The sequence below is a fragment of the Chiloscyllium plagiosum genome, unplaced genomic scaffold (assembly GCF_037043375.1).
Source record: "Chiloscyllium plagiosum isolate Xiang-an unplaced genomic scaffold, Cpla_swu_hap1 HiC_scaffold_12, whole genome shotgun sequence".
Lineage (NCBI taxonomy): Eukaryota > Metazoa > Chordata > Chondrichthyes > Orectolobiformes > Hemiscylliidae > Chiloscyllium > Chiloscyllium plagiosum.
The window spans coordinates 102,005,506-102,029,068 of NW_028270150.1; the positions used below are offsets into that span (position 1 = coordinate 102,005,506).

The window sequence follows — 23,563 nt, forward strand, 5'->3', positions numbered from 1 at the left end:
TATTGGAACACTGCATGTTGTTTTGGGATTGATACATGGGTATAAGGAGTGGTGGGATTATTTATTGATTAATACAGAGCTAAATGTCCCCCTGTGGCCGTGCCCATTAAGATTGCCATCATTCTTCTCCTGTAAAGGTTTCCTTTCCAAGTACATACTCAGTACCCCTTTGGAAGGACTTTCCTAATGTTCTTCCAACTTTCTTTCTGATCATGAAAACTCTAAATTGTAAAATGTTTTTTGAAAATCTGAACTACGTTCAAACAAAGGGAAGTATTGTTCTCAATCACACATTGGTCAAACTTACAAGCTGTGACATTGAAACAAATAGCCCCAGAGATTGTGGTTACCGTTTATTCCATGCAAACATAATATCATTACAAAACAGAGAGTCACTTCTTGTACAAACACCCACGATGTAGACATGACTAGTTAAACCAGCTTGTGCAAATTATATTTCCCATGCGATTCACCAGACACAGTTTACACCAGTGGATTAACACTGTGCCAGCCTTGATGTGGCAACAATTCTGCTGCTTTGGAACTATTCACTGCTGCTGAGAAGATGGGATAATCCCTCCCTCAACCGTGTTGGGATAGATATTAATATGGTGCTGTATGTACCAGCCAGTTAGACACAGGAGGAGTGAAAACATAATGTGCAATGCAGCTGAATTCTGACAACAGACTCACTGAGGAGCTCTCGTGGTCCTGCCTCTCAGCCAGTAGCTCGGCGTTCGAATCCCACTGCAAAATGGAATAGCCGATTAAACTGCACTCGTAACACAGGATCCCCACAGTGTGGAAGCAAGGCCTTCAAAAAGCATTCCACCCAGACCCACCTCCCCACCCTATCCATGTCATCCTGCATCTCCCATTGCTAAACCACTAAGCCTGCACATCCCTGGTCACGGTGGTGCAATATAGCATGGCTAATGCACCTGACCTGCATATCTTTTTACTGTGAGGGGAAACCGGAGCACCCATGCAGACACGGGGAGAATGTGCAAACTCCACACAGTCGCCAGAAGGCGGAAAAGAACCTGGTTCCCTGGTGCTGTGCGGCAGCAGTGCTAGACACCGTTCCACCTTAAACATAGTCGTACGGGTTGTTTGTCAAATTGGGTATCCTTCCAACCCTGCCAATGGGGGACAGTAAAAGCGGGACCGTGTCCTGGTCAGAGAAATTGGAGTCTCCATCATCACTATCCAGAACTGCAGATTGCAACATGCAGTGAAGTGTTGGCACAGTAACTCAGACCCTGTTTGTTTAATTGGCTGGAAAACCAGAGTGAATCAGATCGATGCCAATGGGACAGGGTTTGATGCCCCCATTCCTACTGCAGTGGATTTGGGGCTGAATGTGTTGCTTTAATCACGATGGAAGTTGCAGGACCATGGATCAGAACACTAAGAATCTTCAGGAAAGGGAGTGTAACCTTTAACTGGTACGGCCTAGAAGTGGTTAACTCTTCATTCACACAGTTGTCATGGTGACTGGAGGTAGCCAAGAAATGGTGCTTTGCCAGTATCACCCATCAATGTGAAATGCAATAAAATAGTCAAGTTACAGAGTCAGACTTATTGACATGGCAGGATTGCCTCTCTCTCTCTCTCTCACACACACACACACACACACACACGAATAATACTTAGAAATTGGTAAAGCAGAGCGAAAGATAGACTGGAACAGAACCACACCACACTGAAAACAACACGATAACTGTGAAGAGACTAAACTGTTTAACAGACTAGCTCACAACTAGGAACAGATACAGACCCAAGCATCCACTTCCTCCAACGTCGATTCTCAGCATTCAGTGTGTGTACTAGCTACAAAATGCACTGCAGAAATTCACCAAAGATCATTAGTCAGCACCTTCCAAACACACAACCACCAAGCTGAAAAATGTATTGCTGGAAAAGCGCAGCAGGTCAGGCAGCATTCAAGGAGTAGGAGAATCAACATTTCGGGCATAAGCCCTTCTTGACACAACCACCAAGGAGGATAAGGACAGCATATGGGAACACCGCCACACTCCCATCCAAGCCATTCAAAGTCCTGACTTGGAAATATATCGCCATTCCTTCACTGTTGCTGGGTCAAAATCCTGGAATTCCCTCCGTAAGGGCATTGTGGGTTTACTAGGAGAAAGTGCGGACTGCAGATGCTGGACTACCATTGTGGGTTTACCTAGAGCACATGGATTGCAGTGGTTTAAGGCGGCGTTACTATCTTCTCAAAGACAACCAGGGACAGGAAATAAATGCTGGCCAGCAAGTGGCACCCACGTCCCAAGACTGAATCTATAAAAAAACACATTGCGACGTTTGCAAGAAATGAAAAGTGTTGGGTACAGATGTATTTAAAGATGATGTTTTTGGGAAGAATATGGTAGCAACTGAATAAGCAGGGGACTATTAAAAAAAAGCCCTCAGGCTCTAAGGTGGCGTTGAGAAAAGTTAACGGAGATTGCCATAAAGGTAAAAAGATAAGGCCTCTGTAAGCTGCATTTATTTGTCCCAGCGTACGAGGGGACAACTTCTTGCATGTGTTCAGATACAGTGTCAGAGTCACTCTGACTGTATAAAATGAGAGAGGGTTTTAAGTTCAATTCTCCTCAGGGCAACCTGCTTGAACAAAGAAAAAGCACATTGGACCATATCCTGGGCCCTGCAACTCTTTCCAGTTTTCTCATTGAAAATAGATATTCAGTGAAGACTCGGCAGCAGTGCTAACACTGAGCCGCCGTGCCGTCCCATTTTGATCCATATCACTATCCAATGACCATTTAAATGCCCTTAAAGTTGGTGAGTCTACTACTGTTGCAGGCAGGCCCTTCCACGCCTCTACTACTCTCTGAGTAAAGAAACTATCCCTGATATCTGTCCTATAGCTATCACCCCTCAATTTAAAGCTATGTCCCTTCATGCTGGCCATCACCATCTGAGGAAAAAGGCTCTCACTGTCCACCCTATCTAACCTCCTGATTATCTTATATGTCTCCATTAAGTCACCTCTCAACCTTCTTCCCTCTAACGAAAACAGCCTCAAGTCCCTCAGTTTTTCCGCATAAGACCTTCCCTCCATACCAGGCAACATCCTAGTAAATCTCGTCTGAACCCTTTCCAAAGCTTCCACATCCTTCCTATAATGCGGTGACCAGAACTGTACTCAATACTCCAAGTGTGGCCAGACCAGCGTTTTGTACAGCTGCAGCATGACCTCATGGTTCTGAAACTCAATCCCTCTACCAATAAAAGTTACACACCATATGCCTTCTTAACAACCCTATTAACCTGGGTGGCAACTTCCAAGGATCTATGTACATGGACACTGAGATATCTTTGCTCATCCACACTACCAAGCGTCTTACCATTAGCCCAGTACTCTTTATTCCTGTTGCTCCTTCCAAAGTGAATTACCTCACCCTTTTCCACATTAAACTCCATTTGCCACCTCACAGCCCAGCTCTGAAGCTTATCTATGTCCCTCTGTAACCTGCAACATCTGCCTGCACTATCCACAACTCCACCAACCTGAGTGCCATCGGCAAATTTACTAACACATCCTTCTACACCCTCATCCAAGTCATTTATAAAAATGACAAACAGCAGTGGACCCAAAACAGATCCTTGCAGTACCATAAATAACTGACCTCCAAGATGAATATTTCCCATCAACCACCACCCTCTGTCTTCTTCCAGTGAGCCAACTTCTGATCCAAACCGTTAAATCACCCTCAATCCCATGCCTCTGTATTTTGTGCAATAGCCTACCATGGGGAACCTTATCAAACACCTTACTGAAATCCATATACACCACATCAACCACTTTACCCTCATCTATCTGTTTGGCCACCATCTTAAAGAACTCAATGAGGTTTGTGAGGCACAACCTACCCTTCACAAGATCATGTTGACTATCCCTAATCAACTTATTCCTCTATAGATGATTATAAATCCAATCTCTTGTAAGCTTTTCCAACACTTTACCCACAACCAAAGTCAGGCTCACTGGTCTATAATTACCAGGGTTGTCTCTACTCCCCTTCTTGAACAAGGGGACAACATTTGCTATCCTCCGGGTTCTGGCACTATTCCCGTTGACAATGATGAATAAAGGTCAAAGCCAAGGTCTCCGTAATTTCCTCCCTAGCTTCCCAGAGAATCCTAAAATAAATCCCATCCGGCTTGGGGGGGTTTATGTATTTTCACACTTTCCAGAATTGCTAACACCTCCTCCTCCTTATGAATGTCAATCCCATCTACTCTAAGTGCTTGTATCTCAGTATTCTCCGCGACAGGATTGTCTTTTTCCAGTGTGAACATTGACGAAAACTATTTATTTAATTGCTTCTCCTATCACCTCGGACACCACCCAGAACTTCCTGCCACTATCCTTGACTGGCCCTAACCTTACTCCAGTCATTCTTTTATTCCTGATATACCTATAGAAAGCCTTAGGGTTTTCCTTGATCCTACCTGCCAACGACTTCTCATGTCCCCTCCTGGCTCTTCTTAGCTCTCTCACTCTGTAAGCCTCGTTAATGTCCTTTTGGGAAGGAAATCGCTGTCTTTACCTGGTCTGGCCTAGATGCGATTCCAGACCCACAGCAACGTGGTTGACTCAAATAGCAGAACGAGCCTTTCAGTCCAACGACAATTAGGTGCTAACTTTTCCAGCATCGCCCACAAATCATGAAAGAATTGTTTAAAAATTGCAAGAAATTATTGAAATGGCAACTTTGTTTTGCATCAGGTGTTTTCGTCAAAGTAAAGATGATATAGCCAGAATGCTGACAGAACCCTGCTTGCTCAGCAAGTAGATAGCAGGACTGCGTAAATCCTCAAGTCCCACATTGGCTTTTTTAATCCAATATTATTTCCCTTTTAATTCATCTATTTAAAACTCTGATGGACAAAATGTTGAATATACCTTTTAAAAGATTCACAATAAATATGTACAAGAACCTGAAACCTATTAAAACGGCCACTCTCTAATGACTTCTACTTTTTGTCATTTACATAAATGATTTGGATGCGAGCATAAGAGGTACAGTTAGTAAGTTTGCAGATGACACCAAAATTGGAGGTGTAGTGGACAGCGAAGAGGGTAACCTCAGATTACAACAGGATCTGGACCAGATGGGCCAGTGGGCTAAGAAGTAGCAGATGGAGTTTAAATGCGAGGTGCTGCATTTTGGGAAAGCAAATCTTAGCAGGACATATACACTTAATGGTAAGGTCCTAGGGAGTGTTGCTGAACAAAGAGACCTTGGAGTGCAGGTTCATAGCTCCTTGAAAGTGGAGTCGCAGGTAGATAGGATAGTGAAGAAGGCGTTTGGTATGCTTTCCTTTATTAGTCAGAGTATTGAGTATAGGAGTTGGGAGGTCATGTTGCGGCAGTACAGGACATTGGTTAGGCCACTGTTGGAATATTGCGTGCAATTCTGGTCTCCTTCCTATCGGAAAGATGTTGTGAAACCTGAAAGGGTTCAGAAAAGATTTACAAGGATGTTGCCAGGGTTGGAGGATCTGAGCTACCGGGGAGAGGCTGAACAGGCTGGGGCGTCGGAGGCTGAGGATTGAACTTGTAGAGATTTACACAATTCTGAGGGGCTGGATAGGATAAATAGGCAAAAGCCTTTTCCCTGGGGTCGGAGAGTCCAGAACTAGAGGGGCATAGGTTTTGGGTAAGAGGGGAAAGATATAAAAGAGACCTACGGGGCAACCTTTTCATGTGTATGGAATGAGCCGCCAGAGGAAGTGGTGGAAGCTGGTACAATTACAACATTTAAGAGGCATTTAGATGGGTATATGAATAGGAAGGGGGTTTGGAGGGATATGGGCCGGGTGCTGGCAGGTGGGACTAGATTGGGTTGGGATATCTGGTTGGCATGGACGGGTTGGACTGAAGGGTCGGTTTCTTTGCTGTACATCTCTCTGACTCTATGGCGCTGTATGACTGTTTCAATGCTGTATGACTGTCTGACTCTCTAAAAGCATTGAAACAGTCATACTGCATCTACCCTGCCCACGCTGACCATAATCCCAAACTAAACTAGTCCCATCGTGGCCTGCACGTGGCCCATATCCCTCCAAACATTTCCTACTAATGTACTTATGCAAATGTCTTTTAAATGTTATAAATGTACCCACATCCACCACTTGAAATTCAGTTCACACACAAACCACTCTGTGTAAAACAATTGCCCCTCGTGTCTTTTTAAAATCTTCCACCTCTCACCTTAAAAGTATGCTTCCTAGTTTTGAAATCCCCCACCCCAAAGAAAAGACACATGCCATTCACCTTATCTATGCTCCTCACGATTTTACAAATCTCTAGAAGGTTGGTACAGGAAGAGTGAATTGGAATAAAAATGGCTCACAAGCCACACAGATCAAAAACAGATCAGCATTCAGACAAATAGACACAGGTCTCGAGTCACTAACCCCAGCATGAACATTTGGATTGTACCAAAGCTTTCCATTCCTCTCCCACCAGTTTCAAAACAATTCAGTTAAAATTGAGTTACACCCAAACATTTAACACAGTATTTACACAGATGGCAGAAACCTGAAACGCAAACAGAAATGGCTGCAGAATCTCACCCATTTTGGCAGCCTATGTGGACAATGTCAACTCTGCTTTCTCTCCACCGCTGCTGCCAAACGTGCTGAGATTCTCCAGCAATCTGTTTTTGTTCCAATGTATGATGCTTGGTTTATACTGCCACATCACTCCCTTTTTGAGAGAGACTTAATTGGGGTTAAATTGTGATTGATGAAGGGCCTCACTGATACCTCTGAAGGTAAAATATGTCCAGAAATGTGACAGCCATTATGTTTAACTACACTTTTCAGAAGTGCAACTCATTGAATGCAAAATAGATACTTTCTGTCGGCGTCTGTTGAGCGTCAGCAGCTCGGCACCACATTTACTTCAGAGTCGAACAGCACATATTAAATAATTTATAGATTGGCCAAAACCACATAACGGCATACGATTGCATTCGTAATGTTCTAATGCAAAATATGTTCACAATGATTGGTGGAAATAGAATCCAAACAGCTTGGAAACACACAGTGTCTGTGGAGAGGAAAGTGGTCCGATCCGAGGATCAACCAATGTCCTCATGGATACATGGACTGTTGTAATTCCAACATTTACTGGTTGTGTTTAACACCTTGTTGCCTTCAATTCTACTTTTAAACCAGACTGTTCCCCTTTGTCAGACTGACATTCTGCTCCTCTGGCTGCTGCACATTCAAAATCAAGTACTTTTTAATGATCCTGGGCACCAAACCCTGCACCTGGTGCTCACTAGGAGAAAGTGAGGACTGCAGACGCTGGAGATCAGAGTCGAGAGTGCGTGGTGCTAGAAAAGCACCGCGGGTCAGGCAGCATCCGAGGAGCAGGGGAATCAACGTTTCGGGCAGGAGACCATCGTGGTGCTCACTGCCATTCAACAGGAGATTTCACATTTACAAATCTGTCTAAAAAGGCAGTAAGAGCCATCAGACTTCAATCCCATCGCTGCTTGGAATTAAATACCACAATATTACACAATGCACAGCACTGCATGACAGCGATACACAGCAGGTTTTCCAACTGTGCTGTCCTAGTGAGGAACCTCACCTGGAGGAACAGGGAGTGCAAAGTCTTGTGGGCACAGCCCAGGGTTTTGTTAAAATCTTGGACAGTGTTCGGCGATATCGCCAGGGTTCACTCAGATGACAGGTAGGGGTGCCAACAAGGCAACGATGAGAAGTACCCCTCATTCAGTGAGAGCTCATCCAGGACAGGCCAGACGCACTACCTTGTGGTGACCATCCAGAGTCCCAGGACCACGTTAGAAGCCAGGAGAGCACTGCCAAACAGCAAGATAAAAAAGGCAATGAGCTCTCGGTTGTGCTTTTCCACAACCAGTGAACTTAGCGTGGCTTCCAGAAAAGAACTCAGCATCCACTGTCCATCCAGGGCAAAACAAGGCACAGCGTTGATGACAGCCAGGGCTCCAGACAGGGAAAGCAGATATCTGGTACAGTTCAATGAAGGAAATCAACCACCATTCATCATTTCCACATTTGACCAAACAGACATCTTTATTTATTCATCCACAGTGCCCCTGGCAATGTGCCCATCCCTCCATTAGTCAAACACCTGGACTTTTACAGACACCAGTTTCTTATTTACTTCAACATTCTTTTAAACCGAATTCAAATGAATGGGGTGGGATTTGATTTGTGGAGCAGACCAAATCTCTGGAACGCTTGTAGAGCAATATGACCCAAGCACAATAGCCTTAACCATGTACTTCAGACTGCAATGCAACTGAACAGAGGTTTAATGGTTGTCCTACGCTTTTCTCTAAGAAAAGCCAACCTGCACCCAGTGAACTATTAAACAGTGTAACTCCCCATCAGGATCAACACAGTATTTCAAAGCTGCAACTGAGGCGTTTCACCCACTCATCAATGGCAGTACAACAGGTGATGAATGATCAATGTGGGGGAAGGCAGCACAACCAGGACAGAAAGGTTACATTCAGCACTGTAGTGAGCTGGAGTCAGTCTGACCATGGTGGACGGCACGGTGGCTCAGTGGTTAGCACTGTTGCCTCACAGCACCAGAGACCCGGGTTCAATTCCCGCCTCAGACACACTGTGTGGAGTTTGCACATTCTCCCCATGTCTGCATGGGTTTCCTCTGGATGTGCGGTTTGCTCCCACAGTCCAAAGATGTGAAGGTCAGGTGAATTGGCCATGCTAAATTGCCCGTAGTGTTAGGTAAGGGGTAAATGTAGGGGAATGGGTCTGGGTGGGTTGCTCTTCGGACGGTCGGTGTGGACTGGTTGGGCCGAAGGGCCTGTTTCCACACTAAGTAATCTTAGTTTCTGAACCTTTAAGTGCAGCGGCATGTTTTCCAGTTTTGTGCAGGTAAATCTATAACTGCTGATATTAGAAACAAAGTTTGATATCAGTGTTGTAAATATTATATTGTATTGTTCTCATCAATTTTGTAAAGTTTACTGTCAGTGCTAAAACCTTTTTGGTGATGTAGGCAATATTAATAAAAGAATTAAGGAGCAGTTCCTAATTAACACGGACATGGTGGGAGTGTAGAATGTGGGAGCCTCTGGATGAGGGTACTTGCAGCTGCAGCAACCGTGCTTCACAGCACGGAAACAAACCCTTCGGTCCAACCATGATCCCAAACTAAACTAGTCCCACCTCCCTGCGCTTTGCCCATATCCCTCCAAACACATTTTCATGTGCTTATCCAAATGCCTTTTAAATGTTGCAACCGCACCCGCAGCCACCACTTCCCCTGAAAGCACATTCCACACGCAAACCACTCTGTAAAAGGAAAGCTGCCCATTATGCCTTTTCCAAACCCCTCTCTTCTCAGGAGAATGAGCCAGGAAGTGACATAGGAAGCCACTAGAGAGTCAGGGAAAGGAGGTAGGGCTAATGGAGTAAGGAGTGGCAGGGGACAGTGAAAGTGAGGGGGAGTGGCACTGTCCTCTACAGCAAGTGGTGAGAGGCCAGGCTGCTGTGTTGTCTGCCCTGGAAGCAAGGTTTAGGATATATACTCTATCAAGAGAGAATCGCAGTGGGAAAGGAAGGAAAGGATTCAGTGGTCGTGTCCATGCTGGCACCAGTGGCAGAGGTAGAACGGAGAAGGAAGGTCTGCTGAGGGGGAATGAGAATGCTCAATTAAAAAAATTAGAACCTCGAGCATAATAATTTCTGGATTACCATCTGAGCCACATGCAAATTGGTATTGAATGAATAAGAGGAGAGAAGTGAATGAGTGGCTGAAAGAGAGAAGTGGGTTTTGCTTCTCTCAGTGACTTCTGGCTGGAGATATGCATCTTTGTGATTTGTGCCACGGAAGGGTCAATACCTCAACCAGGCTGGGACTGGTATTCTCATAAGCCACGTAGCTGGGGAAGTAGAGAGGGCATTCAACCAAACTACAAGGGATGAGGAATTCAGTTTGGAGATGGAGAAACTGAGAGCCTGAAAGTAAATCCTTTCATGAAAGCAGGGTGCGAGGAAATGCAACTGAAGTCCCAGGAGTTTATCACGAATATGAGGAGGAACATGGAGCCACTGAAGCAAAATGTCAAACAGCCACCAGGTAAAGCAAGAGAAAAGTGAAATCTGGGAGCACGGGGGAAGATAATTTCCAGTTTAGGGGGAAGAGCAGGAAATTGCAACAATCCAGTCAACAATGTACAAGGAAGAGTTGGGGGCAGAATAGGACTGGAACAAGGATTAAAAACAAAATACTGTGGATGCTGGAAATCCGAAGAACTAAAAGTAACGATGAAACGTAGCAGGTTTGACAGTATTTGTACAGAGAATCTGCGTTAATATTTTGAATCCAATGCGATTCTTCCTCCAAGACAATCACTGGCATTGTGAAGTGGGGAGTTGGATGGAATATCAGCAAACCAAGAATTACTCAAAAATGGAAGATGTTACCATAAGGGTTGAATGGGTTAGAGACCAAACCGCCCAGAATTTCAAAGGGAACTGGATAAACACATGAAGAGGAAGATTATGCAAGGAAACAGGGAAAAGGCATTAAGAGAGAGTTGAAGAACTTGGCACGGGCAAAATGGGGCAATTAGACTCCTCCTGCATTTGGACATTCTTAATATTGACAGAGGAGACTGAAGGACCACCAGGATGTGACAAACGGCAACAAAGCCCTGAAACCCAGCTGGCTCCCCCACTGACTGCAGTACCCTCTATGACCTGGGGAATTCTGGGCTGGCACCATGGGTCAGCTGGAGAGACGAGAGCGTTACTGAGGGCAGCCACCCCTGTTACCTGGAGCAGACTGACTCAGACTCAAAGACCAACCTCTCACAAGTCATCCTGGGTACTTTCAACCATATTTTACCTCTCCGCGGCAGCTCTGTGGTTCAGGTAACAAGAGAAGGATACTTGCAAAACGTTTCAATGACCACAGGGATGTCCAGGTGTAGAAATCCAAACCGCGGCATGTAGTTGGTGAGACTGACTGCAAACAAGGAGGCACATTTCGTTACTATCATCACAACAGCGATATCATCCAGACCAAAATTGGGAAAAGATTATACTGCAGCCAATCTTTACTCTGTCTGATATTTAGTTAGAGTGGAGGGTGCATCTTCTAACATACGTACCCTCTACTACAAGTTCAGGAAGTTTACATGTGCTCAAGCAAAATGCCAATCAGAAGCCAGTGTAGGAGAGGAATGGCAGCTTGAAATAGGTCCGGCTATTCATCCGAAGCAGCCAATCGTCAAATGTAAACGCTGCACCACTGCCTGCAGGTATTGGGCAGGACAAGGGGGGCACCACTGACTACAGGTATTGGGCAGGACAAGGAGGGCACCACTGACTGCAGGTATTGGGCAGGACAAGGAGGGCACCACTGACTGCAGGTATTGGGCAGGACAAGGAGGGCACCACTGACTGCAGGTATTGGGCAGGACAAGGAGGGCACCACTGACTGCAGGTATTGGGCAGGACAAGGGGGGCACCACTGACTGCAGGTATTGGGCAGGACAAGGGGGGCACCACTGCCTGCAGGTACTGGGCAGGACAAGGGGGGCACCACTGCCTGCAGGTACTGGGCAGGACAAGGGGGGCACCACTGCCTGCAGGTATTGGGCAGGACAAGGGGGGCACCACTGCCTGCAGGTATTGGGCAGGACAAGGGGGGCACCACTGCCTGCAGGTACTGGGCAGGACAAGGGGGGCACCACTGCCTGCAGGTATTGGGCAGGACAAGGGGGGCACCACTGCCTGCAGGTATTGGGCAGGACAAGGGGGGCACCACTGACTGCAGGTATTGGGCAGGACAAGGGGGGCACCACTGACTGCAGGTATTGGGCAGGACAAGGGGGGCACCACTGACTGCAGGTATTGGGCAGGACAAGGGGGGCACCACTGACTGCAGGTATTGGGCAGGACAAGGGGGGCACCACTGACTGCAGGTATTGGGCAGGACAAGGGGGGCACCACTGACTGCAGGTATTGGGCAGGACAAGGAGGGCACAAGGGGGTCAGTTCCACTCTGGAGCTCTGAGCCCACAATCCCGTGCACTGTCAAAGGGGAGCTAAACAGGAATGGTGGGACTGACATACGACGAGACATTGAATCAGTTAGATTGTACTCACCGACGTTTAGATGAGCGTAGGGGGAAATCTCATAGAAACCTATAAAATTTAAACAAGACTAGACATGTTGGATGCGGGGGTGGGATGGTGGGGTAAACCTTTTAGGACTGAGATGAGGAGAAATTTCTTCACTTCGAGAGCCTTTGGAATTTGTTGCCACTGGAAGTGCCTTGGGTGAAACATTATGTTTTTGAGGAGGACATAGATACAGCTCTTGTGGCTAAAGAGATATGGGGGGGGGGGTGGAATTAGGATATTGAACCCAATGATCAGCTATGATTGGCACAGCAGGTTCGAGGGCTAAATGATCAATATCTACTTCTATATTTTATGTTTCTACACTGTCAGAGATGTCTTCTTTGACTTGAGACATCAAATCTATTCAAGTGGGTGGAGAAGTACTGTCCCTCAGACAACAGCTAAAAGTAATGGATTTCACCATGCCATATTTTAATTCTGCTTATTCCAGAAAATCTGCGATTTTTAACTTTTCCCTCTGCCTACATTATTCCTCACATTTTATTTCTTCCATGCTCAGCATCAAGTGTCAACAGCTTCCCTTTGAAAGAGCTGTTCAAGTGGTCCAGTCTGTTATATATTCTAGCCCTGACTGTCGGTGATACTTTGAGTGAAGATTATACTGTTGTGTTTGAGGGTTGCTGAAAAGGGACATTCAGATCAAGCTTTTTGTCTTGCACTCATCAGGACAATTCACAAGAATACCAAGTTGGGGGGGAAACCAACATTTAGATTGTACGAGAGGAGTATAAATTACCGTATAAATTGTTGGTTTTACACTGAAATTGGTATTTCTTGTGTAACGGTGCCTTTTTCAGCATCATAGAGATGTAGAGTATGGAAACAGTCCCAGCATTGTATTTAATGTGACAGACCTGCATATTGAAGATGAACAGGGTGTCCTACAAACAGCATGGCCATGGGAGACAAGTGTTTGACTCTGATCAGCCTGGTTTGATTTTCGAGAGAGGGCTTCACACAGAGGCTGGGCGCCAACTCCTTCAGACAGTCCGTGTTTGTCTGACACACCCGGCTCGATTCAATGGCCTTTCTGGCGGCAAGGCAAGCATACTGGAAACCACAAACAAAGATACGACAGGCAGTGAGGTGCAGCAGGTCATCAGCAGCGTGCCCTTTAGTCCCAAATCCCCAAACAGTCAGAATGCCCAAAGTTTGGGTGAAGATTTGTAGCTCGGGTGCTCGTTGTTGTGGTTCTGTTCGCCGAGTCAGAATGCCTGGCAACTAATTCATCGGCTTAAAGCCTTGAATATGGCTTACTCTTTTCCCCCCTGCAGCTTCAACTTCTCAAATATGTTACTGAACTAATAATGCACATGCCCAGTCGAATGCACTACTTCCTGGCCCACTATAGCAACTTAATGAAATAAACACAAATTGAAAGCTGATAGGAAGGGGGGGATCATGTCAACTCTCCTGAATTGTCAGAAAGACTCACTGATGTTGCTAAGGGAAGGAAATCTGTTGTCCTTCCCTGGTCCCACAGCAATGCAGTAGCCTCTGCGAGATGAAATGGCCCCAAGCACAGCATTCAGTCTGGCACAACAAATGCTGGCCACAGCTCATGAATGAACTTTGTAATCATTACTGCGGTCTACCTTGTAAGAATGATCAGAACTTTCTCCAGTATTGCGATACGCTTTTGAATGATACCCACTCGCCCTGCAAACCACAGGATGGGTCTGAACGGTGACAGCAGCAAGACAACAGGTCTGATGAGGAAAGGCTGAGAGACTTGGGTCTGTTCTCATTGGAAAGGCGGCAGCTAAGGGGGGATTTGATAGAGACCTACAAGGTGATCAGAGGAGTAGATAGGGTGGACAGTGAAAGTCTTTTTCCTAGGATGATGATGTCAGCTTGTATGAGGGGGCATAGCTGCAAATTGAGGGGTGATAGATTTAAGACAGATGCCAGAGGCAGGTTCTTTACTCAGAAGGATATGGAATGCCCTACCTGCCACTTCAGTTAGTTCAGCCACAATATAGACATATAAACAATCCCTGGATAAGTACATGGATGATGATTGGATAGTAAAGGGGGATGAGCTTAGATGAGTTCACAGGTCGGCACGACATCGAGGGCTGAAGGGCCTGATCTGTGCTGTGTAGTTCCATGACAGAGATCCCCAGGCACACAGAGTGTGGGACTAAGACATGAGTGGGGATCCAGGAGCCAGGCAGGGTGACTGGCTGCTCGGCAGAACAAGGGAATCTGCTCAGTGGCAAGTAAATTAACAATCCAAAAAAAATGGGGAAATTGCAGGGCACCTCAGAACCACGAGGGGTATTTCCTGTTCCACATGGGAATTCCAGGCAAACTTCTCAAGTCCTGGACAATTACCTGCGCAGAAACGACTTGCAACTGGAGCTCCTGGTTTCAGAGTGTGAGGAGCAACTGGTCCATCTACTGGGCGAGGGGTTCAATACTTAGAATCAAGGTCTGCTCAGAACTTTTGAGAGAGCGGGAGGTGAACAGTGAACAATCATGGTCAATGTTGGTAACATCCACATGGGTCAAGGAGGGGTAATATCTTGCAGACAGATCTTCAGGAAGCCAGGAAATTGTCTCGGAAACAAGAGCTCACGGAGGGTGTGGTGTGCGGGAGGAGAGAGCGAGAGCGCGAGAGAGAGAGCGCGAGAGAGAGAGAGCGCGAGAGAGCGAGAGCGCGAGAGCGCGAGAGCGCGAGAGAGCGAGAGCGCGAGAGCGCGAGAGCGCGAGAGAGCGAGAGAGCGAGAGAGCGAGAGCGCGAGAGCGCGAGAGCGCGAGAGCGCGAGAGAGCGAGAGAGCGAGAGAGCGAGAGAGCGAGAGAGCGAGAGAGCGAGAGAGCGAGAGAGCGAGAGAGCGAGAGAGCGAGAGAGCGAGAGAGCGAGAGCGCGAGAGAGAGAGAGCGCGAGAGAGAGAGAGCGCGAGAGAGAGAGAGCGCGAGAGAGAGAGAGCGCGAGAGAGAGAGAGCGCGAGAGAGAGAGAGCGCGAGAGAGAGAGAGCGCGAGAGAGAGAGAGCGCGAGAGAGAGAGAGCGCGAGAGAGAGAGAGCGCGAGAGAGAGAGAGCGCGAGAGAGAGAGAGCGCGAGAGAGAGAGAGCGCGAGAGAGAGAGAGCGCGAGAGAGAGAGAGCGCGAGAGAGAGAGAGCGCGAGAGAGAGAGAGCGCGAGAGAGAGAGAGCGCGAGAGAGAGAGAGCGCGAGAGAGAGAGAGCGCGAGAGAGAGAGAGCGCGAGAGAGAGAGAGCGCGAGAGAGAGAGCGCGAGAGAGAGAGCGCGAGAGAGAGAGCGCGAGAGAGAGAGCGCGAGAGAGAGAGCGCGAGAGAGAGAGAGCGCGAGAGAGAGAGCGCGAGAGAGAGAGAGCGCGAGAGAGAGAGAGCGCGAGAGAGAGAGAGCGCGAGAGAGAGAGAGCGCGAGAGAGAGAGAGCGCGAGAGAGAGAGAGCGCGAGAGAGAGAGAGCGCGAGAGCGAGAGCGCGAGAGCGAGAGCGCGAGAGCGCGAGAGCGAGAGAGAGCGCGAGAGCGAGAGAGAGCGCGAGAGAGAGAGCGCGAGAGAGAGAGAGCGCGAGAGAGAGAGAGCGCGAGAGAGAGAGAGCGCGAGAGAGAGAGAGCGCGAGAGCGAGAGCGCGAGAGCGAGAGCGCGAGAGCGAGAGCGCGAGAGCGAGAGCGCGAGAGCGAGAGCGCGAGAGCGAGAGCGCGAGAGCGAGAGAGAGAGTGCGAGAGAGAGAGTGCGAGAGAGAGAGTGCGAGAGAGAGAGTGCGAGAGAGAGAGTGCGAGAGAGAGAGTGCGAGAGAGAGAGTGCGAGAGAGAGAGTGCGAGAGAGAGAGTGCGAGAGAGAGAGTGCGAGAGAGAGAGTGCGAGAGAGAGAGTGCGAGAGAGAGAGTGCGAGAGAGAGAGTGCGAGAGAGAGAGTGCGAGAGAGAGAGTGCGAGAGAGAGAGTGCGAGAGAGAGAGTGCGAGAGAGAGAGTGCGAGAGAGAGAGTGCGAGAGAGAGAGTGCGAGAGAGAGAGTGCGAGAGAGAGAGTGCGAGAGAGAGAGTGCGAGAGAGAGAGTGCGAGAGAGAGAGTGCGAGAGAGAGAGTGCGAGAGAGAGAGTGCGAGAGAGAGAGTGCGAGAGAGAGAGTGCGAGAGAGAGAGTGCGAGAGAGAGAGTGCGAGAGAGAGAGTGCGAGAGAGAGAGTGCGAGAGAGAGAGTGCGAGAGAGAGAGTGCGAGAGAGAGAGTGCGAGAGAGAGAGTGCGAGAGAGAGAGTGCGAGAGAGAGAGTGCGAGAGAGAGAGTGCGAGAGAGAGAGTGCGAGAGAGAGAGTGCGAGAGAGAGAGTGCGAGAGAGAGAGTGCGAGAGAGAGAGTGCGAGAGAGAGAGTGCGAGAGAGAGAGTGCGAGAGAGAGAGTGCGAGAGAGAGAGTGCGAGAGAGAGAGTGCGAGAGAGAGAGTGCGAGAGAGAGAGTGCGAGAGAGAGAGTGCGAGAGAGAGAGTGCGAGAGAGAGAGTGCGAGAGAGAGAGTGCGAGAGAGAGAGTGCGAGAGAGAGAGTGCGAGAGAGAGAGTGCGAGAGAGAGAGTGCGAGAGAGAGAGTGCGAGAGAGAGAGAGTGCGAGAGAGAGAGAGTGCGAGAGAGAGAGAGTGCGAGAGAGAGAGAGTGCGAGAGAGAGAGAGTGCGAGAGAGAGAGAGTGCGAGAGAGAGAGAGTGCGAGAGAGAGAGAGTGCGAGAGAGAGAGAGTGCGAGAGAGAGAGAGTGCGAGAGAGAGAGAGTGCGAGAGAGAGAGAGTGCGAGAGAGAGTGAGTGCGAGAGAGAGTGAGTGCGAGAGAGAGTGAGTGCGAGAGAGAGTGAGTGCGAGAGAGAGTGAGTGCGAGAGAGAGTGAGTGCGAGAGAGAGTGAGTGCGAGAGAGAGTGAGTGCGAGAGAGAGAGAGTGCGAGAGAGAGAGAGTGCGAGAGAGAGAGAGTGCGAGAGAGAGAGAGTGCGAGAGAGAGAGAGTGCGAGAGAGAGAGAGTGCGAGAGAGAGAGTGAGAGAGAGACAGACAGAAAGGGTACATCCAGTCCAGCAGGTCTTCAGCTGTTGCCAATTGGACTGCATGGTAACAACACAGACCAATGACAGGACACATCTTCCTCACCATCCAGGAGCAGGAAATGGCACTAACTCTTGGATATTTTTAAAAGCAGTCCACAATGCTGGGAGAATTTGGTTGAAGCCTTACTGTCCTAGCTCCAATCAGGGTACCAGTGCTGAGGTTTGACACATTGCTCTTTTGGCCATCGTGGAACATGGATTTGGGAAGAGGAGCTGGTTGCACTCACCTCACCTGGAGTAAAGCCTGGATAAAATAGCAAAGAGTGTAAAAGAAGGGAAGACATTGAGGCCTGAAGCCAGAGAGAGCGAGAAAAACAATTCTTAATGAGAGGGAGATACTGGCTGAGAAGGGGCCCTTGACCAGATAGATCATAGAATTCCCACAGTGTAAAAATCGGCCCAAATCGATTTGATGAAGAGAATCCCATCCAGGCCCAACCCCCTACCCTTAACCCGGAAACCTTGAATTTCACATGGCTAATCCACCCAGTGTGCACATCCCTGGACACTGTGGGGCAATTGAGCATGGCCAATCCACCTAAACTGCACATCTTTGGACTGTGGGAGGAAACCAGAGCACCTGGAGGGAACCTACGCAGACACGGTGCGGGGGGGAGAATGTGCAAACCCCAAACAGACAGTCGCTAGAGGCAGGAATTGAACCCAGGCCTCTGGAGCTGTGAAGCAGTAGTGCTAACCTCTGAGCCACTGTGCCTCCCTGATATATATTGTATCCAAAGTAGAGACTCCCACCTGTTGTGGTTTGATGCTTACAAATAAGCTGTAGCCAACACTGTCAGCAGGATGCACAAACTATACCTGATTCCACATTCTACAGACTATTCCCTATAAATAGTATTAACAGGGCAAATCCTGAACTATCTGCACATGGCTGGACTGACTGATCCAATGTTTACCCAAACAAACTAACCTGAAAAGCTGGACAAAAACCACAATAGCAGTGTGAACAATCCGTAACCATCCTAGCATTATCCTATTGCTATTCAAATGTTTCTTTTCCACTGCACCTGCTCACGATATTCACCATGGGAAAAACAAGAGAGATTCTTGTTTCAGGAGGCCAGCAGGTGTGCATTTCGGTGGCAATGAACACAACACATTTAAACAGCTGCTTATCGGAGGGAGAGTGGAGTCTGAAGAATCTGACCTGAGGGATTTGCAGGTTCCCACGGTAAGAGAAGCAGATGTCCACCAGGCTGTTATTGCTACAACATTCTGTGGTCCCATCGAGCCTCCTGTACGCTGCAGAGAACAAAAGACCATTTCACTGCGATGGAGTGAGCCCTGAGTGACAAATGTGTGAAGAGGTCAGCTTTAAAGATTTTCCGAGGTTATGTATGAGAACAGCAGCCCACTTGGACTGGAGCGAGCGCGGGGTGGATGCAACCCACCCTACAACAACAACTACTTTCGCTTCCACAACACCATGAGGATAATAAAACACAAGTGTGCTTTGAGCAAAATTTGGCGCTGAGCCATATAAAGGGGGATTAGGTCATGTGACCAAAAGCTTGGTCAAAGTTGCACGTTTTAAGAAGCACCTGAAAAGAAATGATATACAGAGATGTAGGAAGGGACTTTCAGAGCTCAGGCACTGTCAGCTGATGGCCGGGGTGGAGAAGTGGAAGTTTGGGATACGGAAAGGAACCATTAGCACACGACAGGATTGGGAGAGGGCGTATGGTCCAGCATTGGAGGTTTCAAGAGAAGGAATCCTTTGTAAGAGCTGGTGTGTGAATGGGAAGGGGCAGCCAATGTAGCTTCATAGGGAACGGGTATGTGAATGGGGAAGGCCAATGTAGCTACCAGCTTTCAAGGTGGATACAGGCCAAACCAAAGCAAACTGCTGTAAAGCACAAATGGCACAGCAGGTCAGAATGCATCTGAAGAGAAATGGATAGGCCCTAGAGGATGGCCTGCTCCTTTTCATGTGCGATGGACTAACATTTGTACTGTGGGGCCTTCAGAAATAAAATTATAGGCTGCTTGATCATTAACATAGAAAAACAAGAAATGGATGTCACATACAAACGTATAAATCTCAGATTAGTACCTTCTTTGGAATGATGCTGCAGACCAGCAAACTAACAAATAGGCAGAATCATTAATGAATATTTCTGGAAAGCAGGGAGCCACCAGTTGAAAATTTTCATCTGGAGCTGATCAGAATGACTGTTAATCTTAAATTGGTTGTTGGTATAACTCAGAGCCATAGAGATATACAGCATGGAAACAGACCCTTCGGTCCAACCAGTCCATGCCAACCCCTTAGCACAATCAGGATTTTTCAGCAGGTGCCATTCAAATGCGGAACCATGTGTAACATTACTCAATATTTTGAGTTTCAGTGCCAGTGTGATGCCACGTACTTGGGAGATACGTACCAGCAACTGTGTCAAACAGCATTACCTTGTGCGAACAGTCAAAGAATGAGATGGGATTCCGCACTTGGTCAGCAATTGTTGAACAATCCCAAGTAAGTTAAGACCTACAAACTAATAACCAATTTAAGTTTATCAGCCAGTTTGGCAACACGATTCACTCCACACGATTCACTCCACAAAATGATACAATTATTCACACAGACACTTGCCCTCTCTTTGAAAACAAAACTGGTTCTCCATGGCAACACCTCTACCCAAACATCACCATCTTTTCAAGCAATATGAATCGCTATTCCCTTTGAAATTTGTTCCTCTTGTGTCTGTCCTGATGAACGCCAGATGAAAACCTTTAATGGGAAGTCTTATTCAATCAACAGCTCAATTCTAGATAGCCAAGCTATTAAACAGAGGTGAATCGTAAAAGAACTCAATGGCCTGGAGAAATGGGGGGGGACAGGACTGAAACTAGAATGAGGTGGCATCATGAGTCAGAAGTTGCTTCCATTCACGCCCAGAACTGGAGTATGCATTTTCTTTTCAAAGGAGTGAGAGACCCGGGACAGAGGGGTCAGTGTGGGAAAGGGAAATAACATTGAAAGCTTCGAAGATCCCAAAGCCCGGATGCAGGCAGAACCGAGGCAGTCAATAAACCACTGGTCCACTGTAGGCTATTCCCTCTGCTAGGTGCAACTGTAGCCTTGGCCACTAAAGACAGGGGGACCAGAGGGGGGGGTCGTAGGAATTTCATCGGCAGAGCGTTCAGCCTCATCAATGGATGCTGGTTTGCACTCTATAGCAGCACACTCCCATTCATTACCTCAGCCTATGTCTGCCCCTGCATCACTTCATTCCTTTCCCTGTCACGCCTGAATCAACTCTCCAACTGTAGTGGGCATTTACAGAACCACATTCAGGATGTGTGAACACAGCACTTCTGACCTTCATCACTGAGGTAAAGTAGGGAAGTGTAGCAGGCACAAGCGAGATCTCCAAATGGTAAAAACATAAAGGGCCAAAGAATCATATACTATATATGGGACAGGTCTATGTGGCTACAATGGTGTACATGGGACAGGTCTGTTTGGATACAATGGTGTACATGGGACAGGTCTGTTTGGATACAATGGTGTATATGGGACAGGTCAATGTAGATACAATGGTGTGTATGGGACAAGTCTATGTGGATACAATGGTGTATATGGGACAGGTCAATGTAGATACAATGGTGTATATGGGACAGGTCTACGTGGATACAATGGTGTACATGGGACAGGTCTGTGTGGATACAATGGTGTATATGGGACAGGTCAATGTGGATACAATGGTGTGTATGGGACAGGTCTGTGTGGATACAATGGTGTACATGGGACAGGTCTGTGTGGATACAATGGTGTACATGGGACAGGTCTATGTGGATACAATGGTGTACATGGGACAGGTCTGTGTGGATACAATGGTGTACATGGGACAGGTCTGTGTGGCTACAATGGTGTGTATGGGACAGGTCTGTGTGGATACAATGGTGTATATGGGACAGGTCTGTGTGGATACAATGGTGTATACGGGACAGGTCTGTGTGGATACAATGGTGTATACGGGACAGGTCTGTGTGGATACAATGGTGTGTATGGGACAGATCTATGTGGATACAATGGTTACATGGGACAGGTCTGTGTGGATACAATGGTTACATGGGACAGGTCTGTGTGGATACAATGGTGTATGGGACAGGTCTGTGTGGATACAATGGTGTGTATGGGACAGGTCTGTGTGGATACAATGGTGTATATGGACAGGTCTGTGTGGATACAATGGTGTATATGGACAGGTCTGTGTGGATACAATGGTGTATATGGGACAGTGATATATGTTTGGAATTGTATTCAGAAACTCAGGCTATTGCTTTGAGGACAAAGGTTCAAATCCCATCATAGCAGCTGGTGGAATTTAAGTGCAGCTACAAATATAAAGTTAGTCAATAATTGATTATTGTTAAAAACCCATTAGTAACGTCTTTTAGGGAAGGATATCTGCCGTCCTCATGTGGTTTGGTCTACATGTGACTCCAGACCTGCAGCAATGTGGTTCATTTCTAACTGGCCGCTGAAATGGCCAAGCAGGGCATTCAGTTCAAGGGCAGTCGGGGATGGGTGACAAATGCAGGCCCTGTTAGCAACAACCACGTCCCACAAAACAATTAAAAATGGAACGCAGTATCAAAGGGCACAGGGAAACCTGGAAGATCTGACAAGGTAGAGGATGTTGCTTCATCCCAAGAAGGCAGCCACAGCCCAGTGGCAACAGGTCAACACCCTCTTTCTCCCCCACCACCGGCCCACTTCCAACGACCCCTTCCAATACCTCAATTCTGAGAGAAAAGGGAAGCAATAGCTAACATTTGAAGCGCTTAAATTCAGTGCTTATGACCACATCCCTGAGACTCCCTTCCTTTTTCCCAGGTAACAGGAGACTTCCCTTGGCTAAATATGATAACCTTCCTTTTCTGGAACCCAGCTTTTGTTTCCGCTTTGTCCTGTCACCACCAGCTTTTGCCTTGCACTGTCATAAATTAGGAGAAAGTGAGGACTGCAGATGCTGGAGTACCAGAGTTGAAAAACGTGGTGCTGGAAAAACACAGCAGGTCAGGCCACATCCGAGGAGCAGGAAATCTGAAGGAGGGCTTATGCCCGAAACCTCGATTCTCCTGCTCCTCGGATGCTGCTGTGTTTCTCCAGCACCACATTTTCAACACTGCCATAAATTCATTGGTCGCCCCTGCTCTGTTGCTCTACCTCAGAGCTTCGCTGCTCTTTGTTTCACAAATTGTGCTAGACGTGAAGATCTGCGGCATTTTTATTGTAAAACTGAACAATCTCTGATCAGTACCTCGGCCCACAGAGCTCAGCTGCTGCATGGTTCCCTCACTGATGCAGTATCCAGTCTGCGGTTTCACAGAGATGTCTTCAATGCACTGGTGCCAATCCTCCACACTGTAAACAGAGCAGTTTTCCACATATTTTACAAGGTCACCGACCGACAGTCCTCGGGGTCCACTGGCTGGGGAATTCTGAGACACAGAAGGTGAAAGCCAGTGAACGTACTGTCACTCTGCCTTATATGAACCATAGACATTCAACTGCTGAATGCCCCATTTACATACCAAGAACTGAAATATGACACAATATTACAGTTACATGCAGCTCTGGACCTTATCTGGTCCAACACATCCCAGGATTGGTGGTAATGACCAGGTTCCTTTGTGAATGGAAGATTAAGGGCTAATCTAATCAAGGTGTTTTATGTGAACAGTGGATTTCATCTGATAGATAAAGAGAAACTATTTTCTCTTGTGGAGCAAGAAGGTACAATCATAAAAGTAGAGTCAAGGGTGACAGCAGACAGCATACCCTTCAGATAAATCAAACCATAGAATCCCTATAGTGAGGAATCAGGCTATTAGGCCCAACAAGTCCACACTGATCCTCAGAAAAGATCCAACCCAAACCTTCTCCTTACCCTAACCCTGTAACTCTGCATTTTCCACCTTGCCTGTACATCTGTGGACACAATGGGCAATTCAGCATGGCCAATCCACCTAACTTGGCATCTTTACTATGGGAGGAAATGGGAGCACCTGGGAGGAAGCCCACACAGGCACAGGGAGCACGTGTAAACTCCACACAGACACAGGGAGCACGTGTAAACTCCACACAGACACAGGGATCACGTGTAAACTCCACACAGACACAGGGATCACGTGTAAACTCCACACAGACACAGGGATCACGTGTAAACTCCACACAGACACAGGGATCACGTGTAAACTCCACACAGACACAGGGATCACGTGTAAACTCCACACAGACACAGGGAGCACGTGTAAACTCCACACAGA

The 23,563-nt window shown here is 47.5% G+C and overlaps 1 protein-coding gene across 1 annotated transcript; it reads right to left on the reverse strand.

Annotated features, from left to right (window-relative positions):
• Positions 1-338: 338 nt before the first annotated feature.
• On the reverse strand, positions 339-22,749 carry mbtps2 (membrane-bound transcription factor peptidase, site 2). The gene is made up of 5 exons (XM_087993117.1): positions 22,555-22,749; positions 18,432-18,526; positions 13,080-13,275; positions 10,966-11,041; positions 339-8,042 (listed from the first exon to the last, which is right to left on the reverse strand). The coding sequence occupies exons 1-5, from the start codon at positions 22,580-22,582 to the stop codon at positions 7,820-7,822; spliced, it is 618 nt and encodes a 205-aa protein (XP_087849243.1). The 5' UTR covers positions 22,583-22,749; the 3' UTR covers positions 339-7,819.
• Positions 22,750-23,563: the final 814 nt, after the last annotated feature.

Excerpts from the sequence above, each read along its gene's own strand:
- mbtps2 (XM_087993117.1), bottom strand. The coding sequence starts at position 22,582 with ATGCAGCAGCTGAGCTCTGTGGGCCGAG. Across the intron at positions 11,042-13,079 it reads TGTTCATCTTCAATATGCAG|TCAGTCTCACCAACTACATG; the intron begins GTCTGTCACATT and ends CCTTGTTTGCAG. Across the intron at positions 8,043-10,965 it reads GTCATTGAAACGTTTTGCAA|ATATCTGCTTTCCCTGTCTG; the intron begins GTATCCTTCTCT and ends GAACTGTACCAG.